Raw genomic sequence first — 25,525 nt, 5'->3', positions numbered from 1 at the left:
TGCTGTGAAGTTTTATACGAATGATGGCAACTGGGATCTAGTAGGACTCAATCTACCCATTTTTTGGATTAGAGACCCATTGCTCTTCCCGAGTTTTATTCATGTTGTTAAGCGCAATCCAGTGACAAACCTTCACGTAAGTTTTTTTTTTTTTTTTAAATAAAAAAAATGTTCCACTTCATTACAAATCATTTGTTTAGGACAACAACATGTTCTGGGATTTTGTTTCATTAATGCCAGAAACAACATTCATGAGTCTAATGGTATTTTCTGATCTTGGGTTGCCAGCCAGTTATCGCCAGATGAACGGATTTGGACCAAACACATTCTCCCTCACAACGACCACTGGAGAATATGTTTTCTGTAAATTTCACTTTATTGTAAGTGAGTTTAAAGTTTTGTTTAGTTCTAATGAGTAACAGGAGTTTATTTTATAGACAAACCAAGGGTTGGAATTCATGGATCCAAACACTGCCACACAATTAGCAGGTATCGATCCAGATTTCTTGACAAGGGATCTTTATAATAACATCGCCAATGGAAATTTCCCATCTTGGAATCTGAGCTTGCAAATAATGACACAAGACCAGGCTAGAAACTTCTCCTGGAATCCGTTTGATGTGACCAAGGTGAAATTTTACAATTATTACTCTTGAAAGGTGTAATAGATATTGAAAGAGGGTGTTATCTAGGTTTGTTATATCAAAATAATTTTATAGTTGTGGCCAACCAGTCAATTCCCATTGCAACCCGCTGGGGTACTAGTGCTTAACCAAAACCCGAGTAATTATTTTGCCCAAGTGGAACAAGTCGGATTTGACCCGGCTCGTCTTGTTCCAGGGATTGAAACTTCACCTGACAAAATTTTACAGGTAGGATAAAACTATAAAAATAAATTCCAACAATTAACATTAAATTAAATTCAGGGAAGGATGTTTTCGTACACGGACACTCTTATGTATCGGCTGGGTGTAAATAATGAAATTCTTCCGATCAACCGACCTTACCGAGGCCTGCCTGTTGCAAACAGGCAGAGAGATGGAAAAAGCCGATCTGACAACAACCAAGGCGGTGAACCAAACTATTATCCCAATAGTTACAATGGACCTCAGGGAAACATATGGGGAAAGCCTGCACCATTTCCAGTATCTGGAAACGTTGAAAGGTTTAATTTAATCTTCCATAGTTATACTAGTTTAATATAATCCATTTTATAATTTTTCAGCTATAATACAGCTAACGATGACAACTTTAGTCAAGCCCAGATGTTCTGGAATTCTCTAACAGAAGACCAGAGGAACAGAATTGTCCAGAATATTGCTGCATCACTTAGTTTGGCAGCTCCATTCATTCAAGTAATGCCGTGTAATATCTCATTGTGTTGAGATAAAAATAATTATTTGTATTTTAGGAAAGAGCCCTTCAGAACTACAACCAGGTCAGTGAAGAGATGGGCACCATGCTCAGTCAAGCACTAGGGATTTCTATTGGATCAAGCACTTCTTCCACTGCTTCATGAATCAGACTTATACCCCCTGCTTTATCAAAGTAGTAGTAGTTGCACCTACACAAATGGAGAAACCTACAATATATAAATCTAATCAATTAATCACCTTTATTTATTTTCACATAAATTATCTGGCTTTTACTGTTTATTTAAGTACGTTCAGTACAGGTTAAGTACTTTGGTAAACTTTATTAAACTTTGTACACCTTCTTTGACAATTAAATTGTCTTTTGCCTGTTTAAACTTTTTATATATCTAACCTCATTTAATACCTTCTTACATACCATTTCATTTTCTTATTCTTATTTTAATTTATTGGAATTAAAATGGAAATTTATGAGGAGGTTTAGCCCTGATTTTTCTCACTTATAATGTCATAAAATCTAAACACTAGCATGGAAGAAAAAATACACTGTTTCGCTTCGGTTGTAATAACATTAAATTAGGAAGGAATCCAGTGGAGTTATGAATGTTTAAATGAAAAAAAAGATATCAGAGATTAAAAAAATGCATCCAGTCAAACTGTCAATTTTTGGTTTCCTAAAAAAATTATTATTTAAGTGATTTAAGCGTTGCTTTAATACAAATCCAATTTTTTTTTAATTAATAAAAATTATTTGGCCTATATTATTGACTTTTCATTTGTCTGTTTTCGCATTCCAAATGCCAAATGCACTATTTCCTCCTACAATAATTAGAAACTGTTAGAAAAAAATTAAACCTTACTTTTCTCACTTATAATGGATGAAATCCAAAAAAGTTTGTTGGTGAAGCTTGAAAGAAGAAATGTTCTCCTTTGCCCTAATTGTAATAACATCAAATTTTAAAAGAATCCAAAGGAGTTATGAATTTTCAAGTGAAAAACATACATCGGAGACAAAAAATTACCCTTGGCACATCCTGTCATAAAATGTCTATTTTTGGTTTGCTATAAAAATTAGTATTTAAGCACTTTAAACAGTGCTTAATATGAATCCAAATTGTTTTTGTTTAAAAAAAAAATGGCCTACTTTACTTGAATCTTTTATCATTTTTGTATTTTTCCATTTCAAATTCCTTCAAATTTTCTTGATATATTTACAATCACCCACACCAATTACTTTAGAGAGGTTTTTTTAAAATGCCACAAACTTGGCCTTAACAAATAATTTACAACCTTAATATAAAAAATAAATAAAAAACGTTTGAGGAGTTTATGTTGATTTTATCCTTGTTTTTCTCACTTACCATGGCACAAAATTTAAACATTGTTGACACAGTCCGAAAGAAGAAATATTCGACCTTGCAATGGTTGTAATAATATTGAATTTTGATGAAATCAAGAAGACTATGAAATTGTCACTGGAACACCAACATTTGAAACAAAAAGAAAATTGATCTCCGGGTACCCAACCAAAAAAAATGGATTGAAAATTGCAATTTAATGGTTTTACACTGTGTTTTAACAAACCCGAATCGGTTTATTTCAAAAACTAATTTTTTGGCCTATTTTTCTCCAAACGATTGTTTTGTTTTTTCATATTTTCTACATATCATCCATGGATAGAAATATCACTAGACAGCAATTTTTATAGCAAACCAAAAATAGACATTTTTGACCGCCTCCAGGGGGGTGGACAATTGTTTTGCTTCCGATGTCTTGTGTTTTGCTTGAAGATTCTAAAATCCTTTTGATTTAATCAAAATTCAATGTTATAACAACCTTTCCAAGGTGGAATATTTCATCTTTCAGGCTAAACCAAGTTTCCTGTAAATCGGGTGAGTCGAAAATTTATCATGTTTTCTGATTTTTGAGAAAATTTGGAACGTGAAAATATAAAAATGAAAAGACAATAACGATGTTTTCTTATATTTCGACCTCAACAGTTAATCTTATGATTCTTCCTTCTTGAAGGTGGGATAATAGGTCATCTCAAAAAACCACAACCACTTTTTATCAAAACGTTCGGATTTATTTTAATCCTTCCTCAGGTGAGTTAACGCAATGGTTAAAAAAGTGGTCGTCAGTCATTAATATTTTATAACAGTTTTTTTTTAAATAAACTGTTATAAAATATTAATGACTGTATAATAAGTATAAGTATGACTGTATAAGTATAATTAATATTTATAACAGTTAAGAATTAAAATAAATCTGAAACGTTGTGGATAAAAACTGGTTGTGGTTTTTTGAGATGACCTATTATCCCACCTTCAAAAAGGAAGAATCATAAGAAAAGATGATACTAATAAAGTAGGCGGAAAAAAATTGTTTTTCATTAAAATATAATAATAATAAAATCCATTCAGATTAGTATTAAGCACACATTAAAGCACTTAAATAATAATTTTTATAGAAACTAAAAATAGACAATTTTTCACTGGAATCATCAGGAAGGCGTTAAGTGTAAAAGTTTCTTTGAAAAACCAAAATTTTAGGTTTAGTAGGCAGATTATGGGCAAAAAAAGAGGGTAAAATCAGCAAGAACTCTTCAAAGGTTTAGTTTTTATACCCATTTCTAATAATTGAAACGGGTATAAAAAACTAAACCTTAATTAAAATTCTACAATAATTTTTATTGTAGAAGCCAAGTTTTTGTTGAACCCGAACCCCTTTAAACTTTCTTGTAGATCGGTAGAGCCTTTTAAAATTATGACAATATTTTTGATTTTCGAAAAATAATCTCACCCATTTGGAAGGAAAAAAATTGGGGCAAAATTAAGTTTTTGTTATTTTCCCAAAAATTTGTATTCAGGGTGTTTTAAGGCGCAGAAAACTAATGCCTTTGTTTCTTGAACAAACAAATTTTCAACTACTTTGCTACTTCACTCGGTTAAAAGACAAACACAAAAATATCAAAATGTACCCATCTGATGTACATTGAATGACAATGAAGAAAAAAATAATGTAAAATGAACAGCCTGCTTTCAGTAAGTTCAACTTGTGCTTGACAGTAGGAATTGTGAGCTCACAAATAGTTTTATACATTACAACAATCAACAAAAACAGATTTATACTAATTAGTGGTAGCAGTATGCATTCATTTATTAGATTATTGAAATTTTATAGAACTTTTTGATTAATTATTTAATTGGTATATTACTTTTAAAAAATTTCTCTTCTTTAATTATATATGTTTTATTATGTTCACTAAAAACACTTTTTTAATTTATTATAGAAAGATGTTTGTGCCATTATCTGTGCTTTATTGTGCCCTGTAAACTTACTTGTACATCCGTGGAGTCGGAGTTATGACAATTTTTACAGTTTTCGAAAAATAGTCGTAAGGCGAAAAATTCGTAAAAAAATTTGTGTTTAATTTTCCCAACATTTCAAAAATTAGTTTTCACGGCTTTTTAGGTGCACAACCTGAATAATGGCTTTGTTTTTTTATTAAACAAATATTTCAACCTACTTAGAAGTAATTGTCTCTCGATTACAAATTATGTAATATACAATATTTCAATAGTCAGGTATAATTTGCCCAAATGATTGATTCTTTTCGTGTTTTTGCACAGAAAGTTACAACATTTAGTAAGAAACTAATTTTTATTAATTTTTGTACCCGTCCTCCCAAAGTAACTGGCAATACAGCACAATGAAGGCAGAAAACCTTGTTTTAATTACTTTACATTTTTTTGCTTCCAGGCCCCATTGGCAAGCACTCTCGTGCACGTAAACTTTCTTGTAAATCAGTGGAGTCAACTTAAAGCAATGTCAATTTTTGTGATTTTTGAAAAACATTCACAGCCATTGGATTTTTTTATGGTGTTCGAAAAATAATCGTAGACATTCACAAGGCGAAAAATTCTTAAAGAAATTTATGAATTTGATTTTCCCAAATTCCCAAAAGTTAGTTTTCATGGCTTTTTAGGTGCCGGACTTGAAGAACATCGGCTTTGTTTCTTTATAAAATAAATATTTCAACCTACTTAGAAATAATTGTTGCTCGGTTAAAAATTATATAATATACAATATTTCAATAGTCAGGCATAATTTACTCGCCCCAATGATTGATTCTTTTCGTGTTTTTACACAGTAAGTTACAATATTTAGTAAGAAACTAATTTTATATTATTTTATGCACCCCCTGCTCTAATAACTAAGTAACTAGCAATACATGTACAATGAAGGCAGAAAAACTCATTTTAATTACTTCAGATTTTTTTTTTTTTGCAAGAACCCTCGTAGCGTAAAATTTTTCGGCCAAGTTTCACTAAAAACACCTTTCTAATTTATTATATTTGTGCCATTATGTGCGCTTTATTGTACTTTCTTGTAGATCGGTGGAGTCTGTTTAAAGTTATGACAATTTTTGTGGTTTTCGAAAAATAATCGTAGACATTTGTAAGGCGAAAAATTCGTACAAAAAATTATATTTTTGATTTTCCGGAAGTACCAAAAATTAGCATTCACGGCTTTTTAGGTGCAGAACTTGAATATCGGCTTTGTTTCTTTATTAAAAAAATATTCCAACCTACTTTGAAGTAATTGTCGCTCGGTTACAAATTTTGTAATTTACGATATTTCAATAGCCAGGTATAATTTGCTCGCATAAATCATTGGTTCTTTGTGTGTTTTTGCAATGTAAATTGAAAAATTAAATAAAATAATTAGCAAGAAACTAAGTTTATATTAGTTTTTCGTACTCCCAAAAAGAACTTTACGTGAAGTAACTCGATATAGGATACACAAACAACAAAAGCAGAAAACCAAATTTAAATTAATTTGGATAATTTTGCCTTCTTCCTAGGCCCTATTGGCAAGAAAGCTCTTAGGAAGGTATACCTGTCTAATATTTTTCGGCATAGTATCGCTAAAAAAAGTTTCATTAAAATTCCATGTAAGTTACATAGATAGTCGGTCACGAGACGCTAATTAAAGCTAACTGTCGAGTATCTTCTCCTAAAATCAGGCTTAAGTTCGCCTAGGAACCCCCTTTTATATATTGATGTAAGTTCTCAGCTCAAGTGTAATGATTATGTATAAAAAGTTTTTTGCGTGTTGAAAGGATGGAGGTTCGGGTTTGTCAAAAAGATCTGGAAGACGGCCGGTAGACGATGGGAATATTGTCAATGGCCACGGGCCGAAGAGCGAAGAATGAGGATTTTGGACGAAGAAGCACGAGAGAGCGCCTTGAAGAATTGGAGGGGAGGAACTGTCAACCGGCCGTCTTTCATTCAGTCGCCGAACGCGGGGGTGAAATGTGCTTCGTTTAAAGTGTCAAGTGCGCCCGATACTTCGTCATGTGCTAACTGAACAACCTGAGAGAAAAAAAAGAGGAAAAAATGGAAAACGTTCATTGGATAGTGCTTCTGGTCACCATGCTCGTATCTGGATTACAGGCCGGCTTAATCGAAGAAAAAGGTAAGATTTTGGTTTTATCAGATCTGAGATGAAGTCTTCGGTCTTGTCTCAATTTTGTCGTTTTTGGTATGCCATTGAGAAAAAATTTATTTTCTCACTTCACATTCAACGGCTCGACAATCGCCGCGAGGAGTGGCAATCAATTATAGAATAAAAAAGCTGAGCTTTTAGTTAATTCGCTGATTCGGAGCTGGTGAGCGTTGTAAGCCAATATCTTATAACCGGCTCCTTTTACACACAAAAAGGCTGACTTTTTAATTGCGCGAAACGGTAAAAAATGCGAGGAGATTCAGTGGCTTAAATGGTAAAATGTGACGACTCAAAATTGAAAATTTTAAGCACAGCGAGATACCATCTCATCCCAAAAAAAAGCCTGCGCATTTTCAAAAAACATTTTGCTTTGAAAAACGATAGTTTAGACACTGAAGACTGTTTTTGAATCTTCGTCATAATTAAAATCCATTACCTCAAACTGACTTGAAATATTTTTAAAGGTGAGCAAACAATATGATTTAATATGATGATATCATTAGTTTGACAGTTGCAGTTAACATTATCAGCATTTAAAATATTCTAACGAATAAATTTTCTACTTTGTTGTAAAACGTGTATCAGCGAGAAAAAATATTTCGCAAGTGTATCTTCCACATTTGAAGAACAAAGCTTTAAAAAAATATTGTCGACCTATGTAGTTTTGTTGGTTTATTTTGTCAACAGTTATGTCCTCACGAAACTGATGACAAAATCGACCAAATAGATCTTGTTAAATTTGGGGAAGAAATAAATTAAAAGTACCATCGACGTTTCATTTTTCTCGTACCCACTTACGCGAATTAATTAACGAAGAAGAATTAACTGAATGTGGGCTTTTTTAAAAGTTAACTTTTCCTAAGCTTCTACGATATCACCAAATCCTATTTTTCTATTATGGTCTGTTCTTTAATATTTCAATCAATATTATATTATTATTATTATTATAAGACTTATTCACCGAGTAATATTAACAAAAGTTTTGAAGTTGCTTTGTGAACGTCATTGAAATACATTTATAACATTCCTTCCACCTACACATGATTTATCCTATTGTCTTATTCATGTTCTACAACGAAAGTTTGGCTGGAGTCGAAATACCGTGGTCTTTATGTAAATGTTTTTTTGTACCATAACCACCTCTCTGCCCAAGTCTTTACGTCGAGTGCTCTGCCTACTCGCTCCCTGAAAGGCGCCATGGACTGGCACTCCTCGACAAAGTGTGACACGTTGAGCGACCTTTCTCTGCAAGCTGGACATCTGCGCGGAGTTTACCCCGTTCAAAGTTTATACACATCAGTATATGTGTGCTTTTACGTAGAATATGAAAATAATATGCAAGAATATAAATGAGATTGATGTATGAAAAAGTATAAAACTAAAAAGACGCTTCAAGTAAACTAGGCCAAAATAATTGTTTTTAAAGATCAATTCGGATTCGATTTAAGCACCTTTTAAAGCCCAATCAAGTTTTTGGCCAACAAAAATTATAAATTTTTGGGATTGATAGCCCGAGGCCTTTTCTCTCTGGTGTCTTACTTTTCCAATTAAAAATTAATAACTCCTCTAGATTTTAACCAAATTCAACGTTATGGCAACCGTTTGAACGGTGAATTTCCTTTCTTTTAGATTATGTTAACAATGTTCAGATTTTATGCCAATACAAATGAGAAAAAAGGATGAAATCGACAGAACGTTCTTGCTTGATAATGGGACCAAGAAAAAAAAATGTCTTATGTAATTTACATAGTTGATGTTATATATCATTAGGTTTGTTTTGTTATCTAGGATAAGAAAAAAATGCTAGTTTGTATTAAATGTGATCAGATATATGAAAAACTTCGAGAAAAGTAGACCAAAATTTTTTTTTAAAACCTTTTCGGATCATTTTAAGCACTTTTAAATCCAATAAAAACTAATTTTTATGATAAGCAAAAACATTGGTGGGATTGAGTAGATTTTTGTTTCTCTGGGTCTGGTTGTTCAACTTAAAAATTCATATATCGTCTGGATTTTATCAGAATTTAACGTCATTATGACCGTTTGAAAGGTAAATTTCTCTTCTTTTAGATTATTTCAAAATTGTTCAGATTTTACGCAATTACAACTAGCCAAGAAAAAATACGATGTACCACACTGTTTAAGTATCTGTTCTAAAATGGAGCGCCTACGGACGTAAGTCTCAAATTTAAATCGTACTTGTTTTTGTGATACTCGGTCGAAAATTACATTAGACTGAGCCAATGATTCAACAAAAAATGTAAGTAATTTACGTAGTTTTTGTTATGTTTTTCTGACTTTGTCGCGCGTGTATTGCGAACTTTGACAATAGATTCTACATTCAAAGTGGAACTAAAAAGTCCTAATTAACTATGGTCCCTATCTCAACAGTTTCGGAGGTATTTCCCTTTTTCTGATTTTTTTAAGATTTCACTACCTTATTTCAAATAAACAATGATAACTCTAAAATTGAAAGATTTTGGACAAATCTGTAGAAAACTACGTTAAATTTCCAATAAGATGTGATCAATACTAAATTTGTAAACCTTGGTAAAATAAGCGTTTTAGTAGCCAGAATTGAAAAAAAAAATTTTTTTCAATGTTGAAAAACTTACTATGGTAATGCACAACTACTATTTCCAAACCTAGAGACCAGCAAATTTCAGAAAACGTAATCCATTTAATATCCTTTTTAGTGGTGTAATTGGTATTTTAATGAATTTTTTAAAAGATGAAGAAAATGATGACAGAAAGGAAAAACCGTGGTAGACGGATTGGTGAGGTGGAAAGATTGAAAAGAAAAAATTAAGGAAATTTTGAATGAATGAACTAAAAACGTTTTGAATCATAAAATTCTTATATTCTGGGGAATAATAAAACAATAAGTTGCAGTCGCGTTGGTAAATAAGTAAACAATTCCACTAATTTGGGTTTCGAACCCAAATTAAAAAACGTTTAATAAATTCATTCAAAATTCTCTTAAGTTTTTCATTTTTTTTTTAAATAGTTCCGCCTTACCAATCCGTCAACCGCAGTTTTTACCTTTCCTTCAATTTCTACCTTTTTGAAAAAAAAATTAAAAACGCAATTACACCACTAAAAAGGATATGAAACGGAGTACGTTTTCTGAAATTTGCTGGTGTCTAGGGTTGGTAGCAGTAATTTAGAATCACCATAGTAAGTTTTTCAACTTATTAAACTTAACTTTTATTATTGTTAATTTGAAGTAAGAGCGTGCAATTTAAAAAAAAATCAGAAAAAGGCGAATAACTTACTTCGGACCATAGTTAATAGGGATGGTTAGGGTTTTTTTAATTTATTGAATGAGGTTAGGTATATAAAAAATTGCAAAAAAGCAAAAAACGTTTCGATTGGTAAAAAAATGTTTTTGTAAAAAAATTGGGCTTCTGTTTATGACCCTTTGAAGCCTATGAATACACGTTTTTATGACAAACAAAATGTGTACATTTATGGGCTTGATTAACCCAAGGATATATTTTGTTCGATGCTCTTTTGTTGTAATTAAAAATTAATAACTCTTCTGATATTCTAAAACTTTATGACAACCGTTTGAAAGGTGAATTTCGCTTTTTTTAGATTATTTCAACAAAGATTAGATTTTATGCCCTTACTACTGAGAAAAGAAGATATAAAATCACAAAAGCGTTCATGCTAATAGGCCCTAAGAGCAGAGAAAAAAATATTTTAGCTAATTTAAGTACATTTTTAAAACAAAGTTTTCTGCCTTCGATGTACGTGTATTTCAAAAGTATATTACAGTAGATTTGGATTTTTTCGTAGAATAAGAAAATAAGAAGTCAGATTGTATTAAATGAGAAAAATATATGGAAAATATGACAAAAAAAACGAAACACGTTTCTAGAAAAATGGGCCAAAAAATTGATTTTTGCAATAAACGATTCGGGTTCGTTTAGAAACAGTGTAAAACCATTAAATACCAATTTTCAGTCCAATATTTATTTTTTATTTGTTTATTTTTTTTGTGTTGGATAGCGGGAGGTCAATTTTCTTTTTTTTCTCCGATGTTGGTTTTCCACTTGACAATTTCGTAACTCATCTTGATTTCATCAAAATTCAATGTTATTACCACCGTTGCAAGACGGAATATTTCTTTTTCTTTTCGGGTTGAGTCAGCAATGTTTAGTTTTCGTGACATTGTAAGCGAGAAAAACAAGGATAAAAATAAACAAAGTTTAACAAATTTTATTTTTTTAATTACTTGCTTTAAATTATTTTTAAGGCCAAGTTTGTGCTATTGCGTATAATTTATAAAACCCTCTGTAAAATTTCCTGTACGTCGGTAGAGTCGTTGCAAATTTAACACAAATTTTGTGATTTTCTAGAAAATTTGAAGGCATTTGAAACGGAAAAATTCAAAATTGAAGAGATTCAAACAACTAGGCCAAAAACAATTGTTTTCGAAACAAAAACTAAAAAAATTGGATTCGTATTACGCAATGTTTAAAGTGTTCAAATATTTTTATAGCAAACCAAAAATTGACATTTTTTGATTGGATGCGCCAGGTTTAGTTTTTTGCCTCCGATGTCTTTAAAATTCTAGATTCCTTTAAAATTCAATGTTTATTAGTGCAAAGGGGAACATTTCGTCTTTCAAGCTATGTCAGCAAATGTTTAGATTTCGTGCAATTATAAGTGAGAAAAACAAGGATTAAATCAGCAAGAACTCAGAATTTGAATTTTTTATACCCGGTTCTAATTTATTAGAACCCAGGTTTGTGCTTTATTGAGCCCTGAACTCTTGTAAGCTTTCTTGTAGATCGTATTGAAGTTACGACAATTTTTGTGAATTTTTAAAAATATTCGTAGCCTTGGAGGGCGAATTTTTTAAATTTTTATTTCCCCATAAAATTGTATTCAGGGTGTTTTTACATGCCAAAAACTAATAGTGTCTCTTTTTTGATTAAACAAATATTTCAACCTACTTTTCTACGTCACTCGGTTAGAAACTAAATATTGTACAATATTTCAATAGTCAGGTATAATTTACTCGCCCCAATGATTGATTTTTTTCGTGTTTTTGCACACCAAGTTACAATTTCGTAGGAGACTAAGTCTATATTATTTTTGTATCCCCCCCCATGTAACATAAAATACTTGTACAATGAAGGCAGAAAATCTCATTTAATTACTTTAGATTTTTTCTTTGCTCCTAGGCCCCATTGGCCAGCAAGTACACGTTCTAATATTTTTCGGCCTAATATCACTAGAAAAAGTTTCATTAAATTTGATGATTCCGTGTCCTAAAGTTGTATTGAATGGCTCAAATAAAATTTAATTACCGAGGTTATTACAATTATTAAGATTTAAAAAGAATAAATGGTAATATTAAGTTTACCATTAAAAGGGATGGAAAATTTTATGTTGCAATAACAAAAATTATGCAATAGTCGTTTAAACAGTGGAGTTCTTTTTTAACTTAAGTCATACTTGAATTTGAAAAATAATTGCTTATAAATCTGGCGTTGCTCAGGAATTAGAATTGTTAGAACGTTTGTGTATAACATATCTTCGATATAAAGAATTTACTTCGAAGAAAACCGTGTGCCGGTTGTAGTTGACGTCAAGCTCGGTTGACCTCAGACAATGAGACCGTCCTCCTCTTTATATAACAACATGCAAGAAACATGGCTACCACTCCCACTACATTAAAACCGGGTCGGTTCGGGATAATTTTCGCCTCCTTCCACGGTTAGGATACTCGAGAAGTCGAGAAGGAAGAATGAATGGGTCTTCAGACTTCCTGAGAGGCCATTCATTATTTTAATCCCAGGCCAATACCTCCGTTTCCCCTCGGGGATAAGACCGTCTCGGCCAGACATCTCGTCTATGACTGAAAAGATTGAATTGGTCAACAGGAAACGTGTGGCCGTAGTCACCCTCGCCTGTTAATATCATATTTAATAAAAAGGAACCGAAGGATTATAGCAAAATGTGTTTGTATAAAACTTATACTTAATTGTCTGGCTATTATCCATCATCAGTTGGATCCGTTCGGTTTTCTGTTTTGTCAAGACTTAGAGTGTGACGGTGGTTTTTTTTAATTACATTTGAATGTTTTGTTTACTCCAGACGGTCGTTTTAAAGTTCGTATAATTATGTCTGTGAACGGTTGATTTGTTTTATCATGAATACGGCAAATTTTCGTCTTTTTGGTACACAGCAGTAAACTTGAATGTGACTTCGTGATGGTATTGTGTGAGTTGCTAAGTTTTTTTGTCGTCCCTAAATGACGTTATATACCTTTTCTGCTTTTTAACTCTAGAGCAGCCAGACACAGTATACTCCTGATTAAAAAACTCGATACATTTAGATAAGTGTTAGGGGTATATACTGGTCACTGCTAAAAACACCTACACCGCTCAATTGAGGATACACCCTCAAACCCATTAGGTAAGTTAACCTCGGCCTTTCAAGCTGAAATACATGATATCACTATTTGTACCATACGAAAACTAAAAAGAGGTTACACTGACAAAAAATCTTAAAAAGATCAGAAAGCGACGTGAAAAGGTCATATCAAAAATAGGATATCTAAAATCTGCAAGCCCTGGGAAACCTTAACTGTTGACTGCCAGGGTACAAAAAAAGTCTGGGAATGAACAAGCGACAAACTGGTCAGAGGAGTACCTGCAACATAAAATTACAACCCTTGCCCAAAATCACAAGCTGATTCATATCACTGTTTGTGCCATAGGAAAAGAGGTTTATTGACGAAAAATAAAACTCTTCGTAACAGGTAAGGTTGTCGGCCAGTGACAACCTTATGTATGCCCAGAACCTATAATAGGGATACCAATAACAAACATAGGTTCCTCCATAGAATGGATCCACATAAAACAAAAGAAAAAGTGGACGAACACCAGAGGTGCCAGACAAAATAAACTCATTATACCATCACCAAAACAGTCGGACACTACAGTTCGACAGGATAAAAGTCAGGGGAATGCTAGAGATCACTGTACACTGGAATCTGAGAAACACCTGGGGGGTAAATTCAGTGATGACCCCATTTGAAGGCTATGCAATGAAGAGGACGATACTGTCACCCATTTTACGTTAAATTGAAAAAATGACGTGGGAAAAAGAATTTCTGCAAAGACAGTCAATGACCTACCTAATATCTGTAAAGAAGGATCGAGTCAATTGAACTTTACTGTAAGTCCATTAGTCAGTGAATGCATTTAGTATTTTAAAAACCTGGGAGAGCACAGTAACCTGACAAGACACAAAGTTCTGGGTAATGAACAAGAAGACAAACTGGCCTGAGGAGGACCTACAAAACTTATAAACCCAAAACTTATAATTGAGATAACGTGATCAAATAGAAATTCTTCTATTAGATGGGCCCATATGGAGAAGTGTACGGATTCAAGCGGTACCAGACTCATTAAAATCATGATTTAAGAAAACTAGCAAACACTGTTATAACGATATGTACTGGCAATAATATATGCTGGTCACTGGCATCTGGGAAAACACCAAAACATGCGCATAATCAACGATGACATTCGAAGATTATAAGGAGGAAGAAACTGCCATCCATATCATCTGCGAATACGAGGCAACCATTCAATGAAATCATAACCTTGGGTACCAAGCAAACCCGGAATAAAGAATTGTAGCAATGTCAGCCAATGACCTTATACTTCTTAAAGTGTGAAGTTTCAATTGAATGGTCTGAAGAACTAGTACAAGTACAATAAGCCAAAGGCTACAGTACTGAGGGTCAATACCAACCTCCAGCTTTCTAGTACCCCACATCACGATCATCAATATCCCTGTGAATGGGAATGTGGTTCCTTTCATGTTACCTTCCGTCGGTGCCTAGATGCGATGTTTTTTGTATAGTTTAGCCTGCTAGTATGTTTTTCCTAATTTCTATTATGGAGCGTGTCATCTGTGTACATGTGTAATGTGTGATTTGAAAACGATTGAAAGTATTCGATCGTTCCAGGTGGTTGTTTGGTACATTTTTTTGTTCCAAAAGTATGTTCCGCCTCGGAAAAAATTGCGTCAGATCAATTAAAGAGATGTTTAAGGAGTCATGCCCCTGTGTAATTTGCGTGGATAATTGTACGGCCGAGTCGTACAAAGTCGAATATCCCACGGTCTCCGTCCGATGAAGTCTTTCTTTTGTAAAATAAATTTAAGGCGTCGGCCATCCCATCGTCCGTTCATTTAGGGTGAATAATTAAGGACGTTTCCTACGGTCGCATGAAAAATCCGGTTTTGATTTGCATAGATATTAGGACCATCGGATCGAGTAGGGTCTCGGGATTGTTTTCCTTAACTTCTATTAAAGTAATTAGGGCCTTTCGAAGTCTGGGAAGGCAGATGGGCCTACCGATGGCTCTCTTTCAACGGTCTTTCTTAAAAAGGATTTACAAGCTTGAAACGACATACTTGCGTAGCGACAGTTGCTTCTTTTTTGCTTGTATTTTTTGTTGATTTAAGTAAAATTATTGATTGGCTTATTAATTTATTATTTTAGAGACATTTTTTTACCAGAATTAATATCTGATACTGCCACAGGTACTTCTACCTATTTCAAAATTTTAGTAGTTGAGCTTTTTTATAAGTTTGGCAGTCCCACTGTGTTATTTCCCAATTCTAGTCAAAATACACCTGACAGTTTTAAATAAACTTTAACTATAGGGCATGGCTAGACGAAAGTGAAACTTCCTGGAGGTGGGTTTTTTGGTGTGATCCGCAGATTTTTGAATAGCTGTAGTGACTCCAGGGATATCCTGAGCTCACTGCATTGTTTTATTGACATGCCAAGAAGCACCGGGGTATGAAACTGGTCCCTTGTTTGGTTCTGGAGTAGTTTCCAGCACTTTTTTATTTATTTATTTTTAAGCAGATCTGGTAGTGCCATGTCTACCTTGGCCTGCAGTCTGGCCTCTTCACTGCGAAGGCCTTGTTTGGGGTGACATAATTTTCTTTTAGATCGCTCCTCAATAATTTTAAAGCGTTTTATTTACCTTCTAATTTTGGTGGTTAATTGAGTTAATTTAGCTAAAGATGAACTCTGGCTTAATGCACGGACCGCGGAGTCACGCCAGCGGTTTTAGGATCGAATCCCGGCCTAGCCCATTGATTTTTAATTGTGAATAATATGGAGAAAGTTTTGTTAAGTGGTTTGACCCCCGACCACGGCACCCAACGGGTATTTGGACATGTATGGCAGGAATTACTTTACTTACATGTACTTTTTAAGCATGTACTTACATTTACTTACTATTTCTTTTCAAGCAAAAGTAAAAAACCTTTTCTTGATAATATTGTTTTAAAACAAACTCCACTTCGAAACTGTGAGGCAATATTTAATCAAATTATCAAATTATCAAATTTTTCATCGTGAGAAAAGAAATTTAAACAGACTACATGTTTGTGTTAGTTTATGTGATCATGGATGTGATATGTGATGCCCCTGCCCTCGTGTGCATTATCAGCTAACCGATATTTCTGTCCAAACCACTTTCTATCCGTTCGACTATTGAACAGACTGCTAATGCGCGTTTAAAGTTATATTTGAAAAAACGGCCTGGAAGCCCCGAACCGAGGCCCTTGACTCAATTGGCCACCCTTGAAATTATGAGGAGCTGACCTAAGGGAAAAAAGTTCGGCCCTGATTTGATGTAAAACACATATGCCACTTGAATTTGAACAACTGTTTGTTTGAGTTTCATTTCCTTCTGTTCCGAAAATATATAGCTAATGATCCATATAAAAAGTCCTACATCTATGCAATATCTATACAAAATTAACATACTCTACTAAACTAAAAAGGGCAATTAAAGATTGTCCCTGCCAAGTTTTAAGGACATGAGGTAATCAAATAGTTGGGAAAGATGGACAAGGGCTCGTTGGATAGTTTGAGGAAGGGAATTCCATAAGTTCGAGGGACGGCTGAGGAAAAAACTATTGAACTACCAGTTAGATGGGAAGTACTTCCTGTGGAAGAAGGGTACATCCATGATCATCCATATAGGACAGTGTATCAGTCACGTGAAACCTCCTTGGAGGGCCGAAGTAAAAAGTACAAAACAATTCATTAGACGTTTAAGCTTATCTTTCAACTCCACAATGGGTACTAAAAAAATCAAAGTTAAAGAGAATAAGGGAGATAGGAGTTAACACGTAAAGAGAAGAAGGTGGACACTAGCATTACGGAACTCTGATGGAAGATGAAAAAGTGAAATCTGGAAGGCACCTTTCAGGGCAAGGTCTGATCATGGACAACCCCAAGGTTCTTGATCGTGAGCCAGAACGAATTTGAGTGATTGGAAATGGTAAACATAGAGTCAGGAAACAAGGAACGGAGGAAGGAACTGGATCCAAACAACAATCTGGGGCTTTTCTACGGTCAGATTAGGTCCATTTTCAGCAGCGGGGGGATTGAGTATATCCTCCTGAATTCTCAGAATTGCTTTTAAGACAGACGATGAGAAGGAAAGGTAAATTTGTAAGACATATGCATATAGGAGATAGGAAATATATTACATGAATTTAGGGAACAGGATAGACAAATCCAAGGACTGACCCCAGCCTGCCAATAACAACGGAATAGGTGATTCTAGCGAGGTCTTAACAATTTTAAAGCATTCAAAGCACTTTGCTAACCTATACAAATCAATCTCTAACCTAGGGTTCAAAAGTACGGTCGAAATGTTTGAGGCTCTGCAGTGACACTCACCAACACAGCCTAATTTTTGTGGGCAGGACGGACAAGAACGAAAGGGGTTAGAAAGATGGGCTAATAGCTAAAGCTTTATTTCTATTACAATTAATTAAGGTTTTTAGTTGGGATGAAAAAAAGTTAATGGCATGAGCGGGATTCGAACCCACGATCTTCGGCTAGATACGCCGCTGCTCTACCACTTGAGCTATCATGACCTCGATCCATTCGGACATCAACTTCCTATCTCAACCCCACCTTATGAGTAGTTTTCCCTCCTTGAGATAGGAAGTTGCTGTCCGAATGGATCGAGGTCACGATAGATCAAGTGGTAGAGCAGCGGCGTATCTAGCCGAAGATCGTGGGTTCGAATCCCGCTCGTGCCATTAACTTTTTTGCATCTCAACTAAAAACCTTAATTAATTGTAATGTATTAATTGGTCAAGCGGACCACGAAATTAGTGAATTTATTTCTATTTTATCGATTTTCACATATATAAAATGAATTACAAAAGTAAAACTGATGATTGATAGTAATATATAGTACACCCAATGGACTCGCCAAATTTAAGTGCACCACGTGACCTACAAGGTTTTACAGATTCTTTGGGCAGTTTGTTTTCTTGTTCATAAACCAAAATTTCTTTTGTGCGTTAGATACTATTAAATACATCTGTTTTGTTTCCTGGTAAATGTAATTAGTATGATTTTTGAGGGGTTTGCTTAGAGGCTCCGTTGTGATCACTATTCCTTGGCCGTGCTCAGTGCTCTTTGGGTGAGGTTTTTTACTGTTGTGGCGAATCTTTTTTTTTAATTTCTTCTTCACCGATTTAGACTATGGATAATGACATTAAAAAATGAGATGCTGACTGCTTCTTCCTTATCATTCAGGTATACCATGTACCTACATTGCTCAAGAATAACTTGTCCAGGAAATATACTCTTTTCCTAGTTATTGCAAGGCATTTGCATAGGATATGTTCCTTACATCTGTCTCTTCTAGACATAATCGAGATGACTGTTTATTGATAATGATTATTAATGACTTTTATTGGTAAAGATTGAAGGATTGGTTTGCCAAGGTTATATGACTTATGTCACCATCCCTAACCGATTGAATTTGAGGTTGGTTGTTTAGTTTGGCTTTTGTTTAAATTTGGGAATCTGGTCACTTTGGGAAATCTGATCGACTAGGTTATACTGAAACATGGTTCATTTTGTCAAGAAGTCTTATTTATAATGTTTTTATTGTGCACATATTACATCGATTTTCATCGTATGTTTTAATCAATTTTGCTTTGAGATTTGTAATTATTATATTTGTTACTTTATTCAACTGTGCAGTGTGCTGTGAGGGTGCTCACCTTCCGGCAAGGTCAAAAGTTTTACCATTTTAGATCGGTGCCGGTTAAAACAATAATCGATAAGGATGAAACGGATAGTTTGAACTAGCGTTACATATCACATCCAAAAATTGGATTGTTTATGGGTTACCAGCTCATGAATCATCAAGATGCGAAATTATTCAATTAGAGGTCACAATAGGAGACGGGACGGTGGGTCAGCCCCGATTCAATGTTTAACAATTGGATCAATGCGACAGGGCATACCTCAGATTTAAAAATATACTTGTTGATCACAGTCTGTTATGATTTTCAGGCCTAAGCGGGGATCGCGGGACGATGACATGTGGCCGACGTATGTCCCACCGTGTATACCGAACATATGTTCGCTCGACCCCCATCGGGTTTCGGCAATCCTGTCAAAGACACATCTAAGATTCGCATTTGTACTAATACAAAAATATAATTAACATCAACCATAGCAATTTTCGTTGTTAGGAGTAAGAGGCAGGATTTTATCCAATCCATCAGATTCCGACACTATCTCAGGTCTACCAGTTGTTTTTTTCTTAAATCGGGCCTTGGTAAAGAAACTCGGAGGCTTTATGGGAGCAAGATATTGTCAGCCGAGGTTCGAGTTACCGGCAGAAGAAGAGACAGGAGAAAAAAGAGAATGAAAAGGTGGCCAGGCCCCGCACGAATTCCAAAGCTCCACCCTCGTCCTCGTCTCAAAGAAATAATCCGTCTTCCGTTTGTCGGACAAAGGTATAATAAAGCATACATTTTATCTCTTTTAATATGTATATGCTATGTAATATATGGTACTTGCACTAATGATATAATATGGTCCTTTTTGAAATTAATTGTCTCTGCTTCATCCGGAACTTAACGATTTATTTTAATTAATTATGCTGAATACAATTTACTCTTTTGTCCGAATATATAAAATTAAGATCATGTTGCCAGTCTTTACTTTATTAACACACCAGGAAAATGTTATACCTCACTTGTTACGAAGAATGGATTAATTATGTTGTACAATCAACAAGAGATTTCCATCCTTGTTGAGATCCTTCAAAGTTTGCTTTTCACCGATTTTTTAAAATATTCAAGGAGATATTTCCTTATGGTTGAATTATCAATGAAAGACTCATAAAGGAAGAAACAATTTAGAAAACTGCGGTCAAAAGAGGATAAAATTCATTATCATTTTATTTCCATCAAGGAGTTTTTCAACAGATATCTAGGCAACTCTGTCATTTTACTAATCTTCGCGTCTTATTAATCACGAACAGGAGCCCCATACATGAATAAAATTCCTGACACACAAATAAGTAAGGTTTAATTCATTAATTCATAGAACAACTAAAAAAGTCGTTAATTTTATATTCTTTATGATGATGAGAGGGTTGTAGACTACTTGGAAGTCAGAGGTTTGTTATTCGATAAGCACTACAGAGTTTTGGTTTATTTTACTTTTCTTGGTTCATTACGTAAAGCTTAGGTCATTGACTGTTGTTGTGAGGTCTTCTTTGTACCCTGGTTTCTCTTCACGTTTAAAAGATGATATTGGTGGTAGTTTCTTCCTCTTCCTTGCATAACATAAATATTGGGTTTGTCGTTGAAAATCCCCATGTTGTGGTGTCTCCTCGGATGCCAGTGACCAGGTATATAGCCCTCACTCGACTGGGTTTGGTGAGGGTTTTTTTAATTATGGATTTACTATGTCTGCTACCTCTGAAGTTTGTCTAAGGTAAAGGTAAAGAAGAAATCAGGGAAAATAAGGTATACAGATGGCTCCAAAACAAATGAAGAAACCAGATTAGGTATATTATCTGCAAGCCCAAATATGTCCAATTAAAATCACTAGTACACCTCGGTCATTCAAGCTAATATTCATGCTCAAGTAGATTACATAAAAAAGAGATGAATGCATCAAAAATCTTCAAAACCAGAGGAATATACAGGGTGTTACAGGGTTAAACGTCAATACTGTCATTGTAGATTCACTAAATAAAACGTAGTTCAGTTCAACCAGAACGGTTTCTACGTTGACTCTTTGGGCGATGACACACGGAGCGGTTTTGACCGAAGCGTTTATCGCGAGAAAAATCGAGGCGGTGAGTCGTTCATTGTTGTTGCATATAACCTGACAGACGTAGCGGTCGTAACCGCCTGTCGGTTTTCAAACCGAGTCGGTCGGTGGCGGAGACGACCCAACGCGTCGGTTTTGAAAACGCCAGGCGGTGAGTGGTACCCAAGTATTGCATCAGCCCTGACACACGTGGCGTTTATTTGAGCTGTTTTTCTTGTTTGTTCCCCACTTTCTTGAGGGGTTGTTCGTTTGTCAGTCTTCTAATTTACTTTTATGATGCAAAAAATAGACGTGGAGAAAAAAATTTGTAATGCGGCATTTTATTTTACTATGTAACTCGTCAAAACTGCCCATTTACAACCTGGTAATGTTAAAACATTCTTCAGGGTGTTTCCTCATCTCTGAAAACAAATTCTTAAAATGCCCTCTTTCGCTTCTCTTCTCGACAATTGGATGAACCCACATTCTCCTGTGTTTTTTCTCCATTCTCTTCTTCCAACGATAGTACAACAGACACCAGAAGTATCTCTTCATCCATGGGAACTCCATGGGGAATGGGCCAATGCCAGTTCAATAAGATTAATAAATAATAGAATTTTAGCTAATTCTCAACTTCCTGACGCCTAAGCTTTACATATTGATACTTTACCACCACTAAAAATGGGGGGGGGGAATCTAAGTATTTACAGATTGTACGGTGCTGTACAGTAACACAACCGTTTTTAAAACGAACTCACCTTCCTCCAGGGCCTCTTTTAACTTTACAACTACTTGAAAGTACATCACCTTATAATTAAATGATTTCTACAGCTTTACTGGTACAAAGTATGCGTATGACTGTCGGTGATACATGGTAGTAACTAGTTTAATAAAGATTTTGTTTTGAATATTATCTGGAGGAGGAAGGGGACCTCGTTCAAATCCCAGCTCTGTGCCTTTTAAATTATAGTATGAAAAATGAAAAGTAGTTTAAACCTTGCTTGACTCTGAACAGGAATTACTTTACTTTTATTGATCAGAGAGGATTGATTTTTTTTTGTTGGGGGGAGCGAAACGGGAATCGAACCTACAACTGCAGGATCTAAGCCGAGAGTCTGACACGCCTACTCGGCTACCCGAGATCCCAGTTAAATATAAATCAACTTAAATATTTATTTTTAAAGACTATTTTTCAAAACTTCATAGAGAAAAGAAAACCGAACGAGACGTAGTGTGTAGATAACTGTGAGATTTCACTTTGTAGCCAGTTCCATGGAATGTTCATCAAAGAAAAAAAAAAGTACTACATGGGGGAATAGTCTGTAAGGCTGTAACTAATACACGAAGTTACATACAGTTACAGAACAATATATTTATTAAACAGGACTTGTTAAACAAACTGCAAAACCTTGCGACGTTCAATGCTTATATGCACTGCTGTAGGATACATTTAATAACTGAGAGAAAACAAAACCGCTTCGGCCAAAACGCACATCATACCGCTGCGTGTGTCACAACCTAGCAAAACCGAAGCGGTAAACGCTTCGGTCAAAACCGCTCCGTGTGTCAGCGCCCTTTCGTGAGATTTTTACATAAAATCGTAATTCCTCAACTTTAGCACCATTAAAATACAAATTTGATCTTTATTTGGCAAACTACATTAAATTTTCCACAACTTGTGGATGGGATTTTATATATTTTATATAAGGATTTTATATAAATAAATCTAATTTTAGACTAAAATTACAAAAATGTTAATCCCTCAGGAAAGCGGTAGGAACCTCGTTCTGGTAGCACTGAACTACGTTTTATTTAGAGAATCACAACGCCAGTGTTGACATTTAATCCTGTAACATCGTTTATAATAACCTGACAATATCTTGTGTGGCAACGCACAAAAGGAATTTTGGCAATAAACAAGATGATAAACTGGCCAGAGCCGATCTGCGAAACCTCATATTTCCAGGAATTAAAATTGGGATAACATGATCAAACACAGCTGATCCAATGAGAAAGGAGAACTCCGCATGTACCAGCCACTGTAAAATCATGATTTAAGAAAACTGGTAAGAACAATCTAGGGCTATTGGTCACCGGATCTGGTTAATCCCAAGAATACGGGTATATTCAATGATGACCGCATGTGAAGATCATGCAACGAAGAAGAAGAAACTGCAACCGATATCTCTTCCATTGCGAAGAAACCACCAATGAAGTTATAAAAAACCAAAGATAAAAAATTTCAGCATTGACCTTATACTTCTTAAAAGAATTATGAATTGAACTTGTCTAAGAAGCTAGGACGAGTGCAATAACCCAAAGACTGCAGTGTGGGGGTAATACCAAACGCCCGCTTCCTAGCATCATACACATCATCACTACTACTTTAAAGAAGCTCGATCCTTCTCTATGAATACGAAAATTAATCGGTGAATGAATCTCATCCTAAAAGCAGTAGCAAATAGGTCACTTCCAAAACAGTCAATGAATGCATCTATTCCAAAACCAAAGAAAACATAACAACCTGACAATATCTCGGTTGCCAGAGCACAAAGAAGTTCTGGGTACAAGCAGACAAACTGTCCAACGGAGGACCATACACAGACCAAGAACCTGTAATTAGCGTAACAAGGTCAAATATAGGCTCTTCCATCTCAGAAGGTCCACACAAAAAAAAGGAGTAATGGACTAACTCTAAAGGTAAAATTTGATTAACATAAAAAACTGGCAAAAACCAAGATTTTGCAAAGGATATTTTCGTGATAATGTAGTCCGTCAATCTCCATTAATGTATAGCTATTCAACAATTCTATGTCTTGGACTATGTTTTGACCTCCGGCTAAAAATTAATTTATATTTTTAAAAAAATCGAAATAAAGGAATTTAACTTTAAATGCTTATATTTCAATTCTAGCCCCTAAGTTTTTTTATTGATTTAAAAAATGATTAAGATGAAATTAAAAAGGGGTTAATTTGAAGTTAAAAAGGGTTCATTTGAAGATAAAAACGGCTAATTTGAAATTCGAAAGGGGTATTTGGAAATTCAAAAGGGTTCATTTGAAGTTAAAAAGAGTTAATTTGTAATTTATAAAGGTTAATTTGAAATTAAAAATGGTTAATTTGACGGAAAAAGTTAAAATATTTTTCAAAAACGCTGTACTACTTGCTTTCTTAGGGCTGTTTGAGATTTTAATAAATATATTGCCAAAGAAAAATTTAGTTTTTCAATGTCAAAATTTTATTAATCTTTTCTCGCCAGCTTAGATAATAAGAACGTCTACTAATTTGTAGATGAAGAGAAGGGAATGATTGTATTTTAGGTGTGTTCAACACACACACATTATGTAAAGGGCCTAATTTTCTCTCTAATTAATGGTGGTTTTTTAAATATTTTTTAATTATTTATTTTTTAACTGCAGAAACTTTTAACGTTATCATTGATATAACGTAACTTAAAGAAACATATTTTTTACATTATAAAGAAATACTGATTTCTCAATGCTCAAGTTGTTTTTAATCGTTCCTTACTGGCTTAAATATTAACCTGGAGAAGAACGGCAACTGTTTTAAAGCAGAAGAATAACGGGTAGCTCAATTTGACATCAAACTGTTTTAGTGCTGAAGAATACTACAAGTTTTTATCTTCCATGTTGCTGAGCCTGCTGCACAATCATTATCACAACTAATTGATCAATGCTAAATCAATAAAACTAGCACATTATACATTTTCAATTATTGCCTCTGTTATTTCTTCTAGCTTATCAGAAATGGAAAAAACGGGAGAAAACCTAAAAATCTTTCTCTCTTCTATCTTGCCGAGCCTGCTTCTCTATTCCATCTATTCGTACAGTGAAATTTTCGCTTTGTCATGTTTTTTCTCAGAATGTATGTGAACCGTGAAACAATTGTGAGGTGGGAGGGCTCCCGTGGGAAATCAAACTCTAATTCTTTTGTCAGATATAATTGCTATTCACGCATCTTATACACGGTTGTGCTGTCTCGAAGTTTCAAGTCACATTCTGTATACGATTGATGGAAATTAAAAATATTCAATGAAATCGGGTGTGGCAGTATATATGGAAACGACTACTATATGTTATTTACTTATAATTAGGATTTTTAATATGTACTATTAAAGATTGGAAAATCTATGCCTCAAGATGGCAATACCTGAACTCTATCAGCTGCTTTAGAAACGCTATCCTAAGATTTGGTAAAGATTTGGTATTGCTTTAAATAAAGGTTAATTTGAAATTATAAAGGGTTAATTTGAAGTTTAAAAGGGTTAATTTTAAATTTTAAAAAAGTTTATTTGAATTTAAAAAAGGTTAATTTCATGTTAAAAAGTATTAATTTTACGTAAAACAACTACATCTATGTGAGAATTAGAAAAATTAGAAAAAAAAGAAGTGGGAAAGATTAAAAAAAGCAAAACCAAGGATATGGACGACCGTACAAATTGTATAAATGAACCAGGTACAAAAAAGATAAAATAAATTCT

The 25,525-nt window shown here is 34.2% G+C and overlaps 2 protein-coding genes across 2 annotated transcripts in view; one reads left to right on the top strand and one right to left on the bottom strand.

Annotated features, from left to right (window-relative positions):
- LOC106668278 (locomotion-related protein Hikaru genki) overlaps positions 1-25,525 on the bottom strand; it is a 614,924-nt gene that overhangs the window by 543,949 nt on the left and 45,450 nt on the right. The window lies entirely within an intron of this gene.
- Positions 6,681-25,525, top strand: part of LOC106668239 (epidermal growth factor receptor) — a 179,155-nt gene continuing 160,310 nt past the window's right edge. The window contains exon 1 of the mRNA XM_014396786.2: positions 6,681-6,854. Coding sequence (XP_014252272.1) covers positions 6,776-6,854 — 79 coding nt within the window. The 5' untranslated portion in view covers positions 6,681-6,775. The remainder of the gene's footprint in view (positions 6,855-25,525) is intronic.

The sequence above is a fragment of the Cimex lectularius genome, unplaced genomic scaffold (assembly GCF_000648675.2).
Source record: "Cimex lectularius strain Harlan isolate CLEC.00 unplaced genomic scaffold, Clec_2.1 scaffold71, whole genome shotgun sequence".
Classification (NCBI taxonomy): domain Eukaryota; kingdom Metazoa; phylum Arthropoda; class Insecta; order Hemiptera; family Cimicidae; genus Cimex; species Cimex lectularius.
This window is presented reverse-complemented; position numbering and strand designations above follow the sequence as displayed.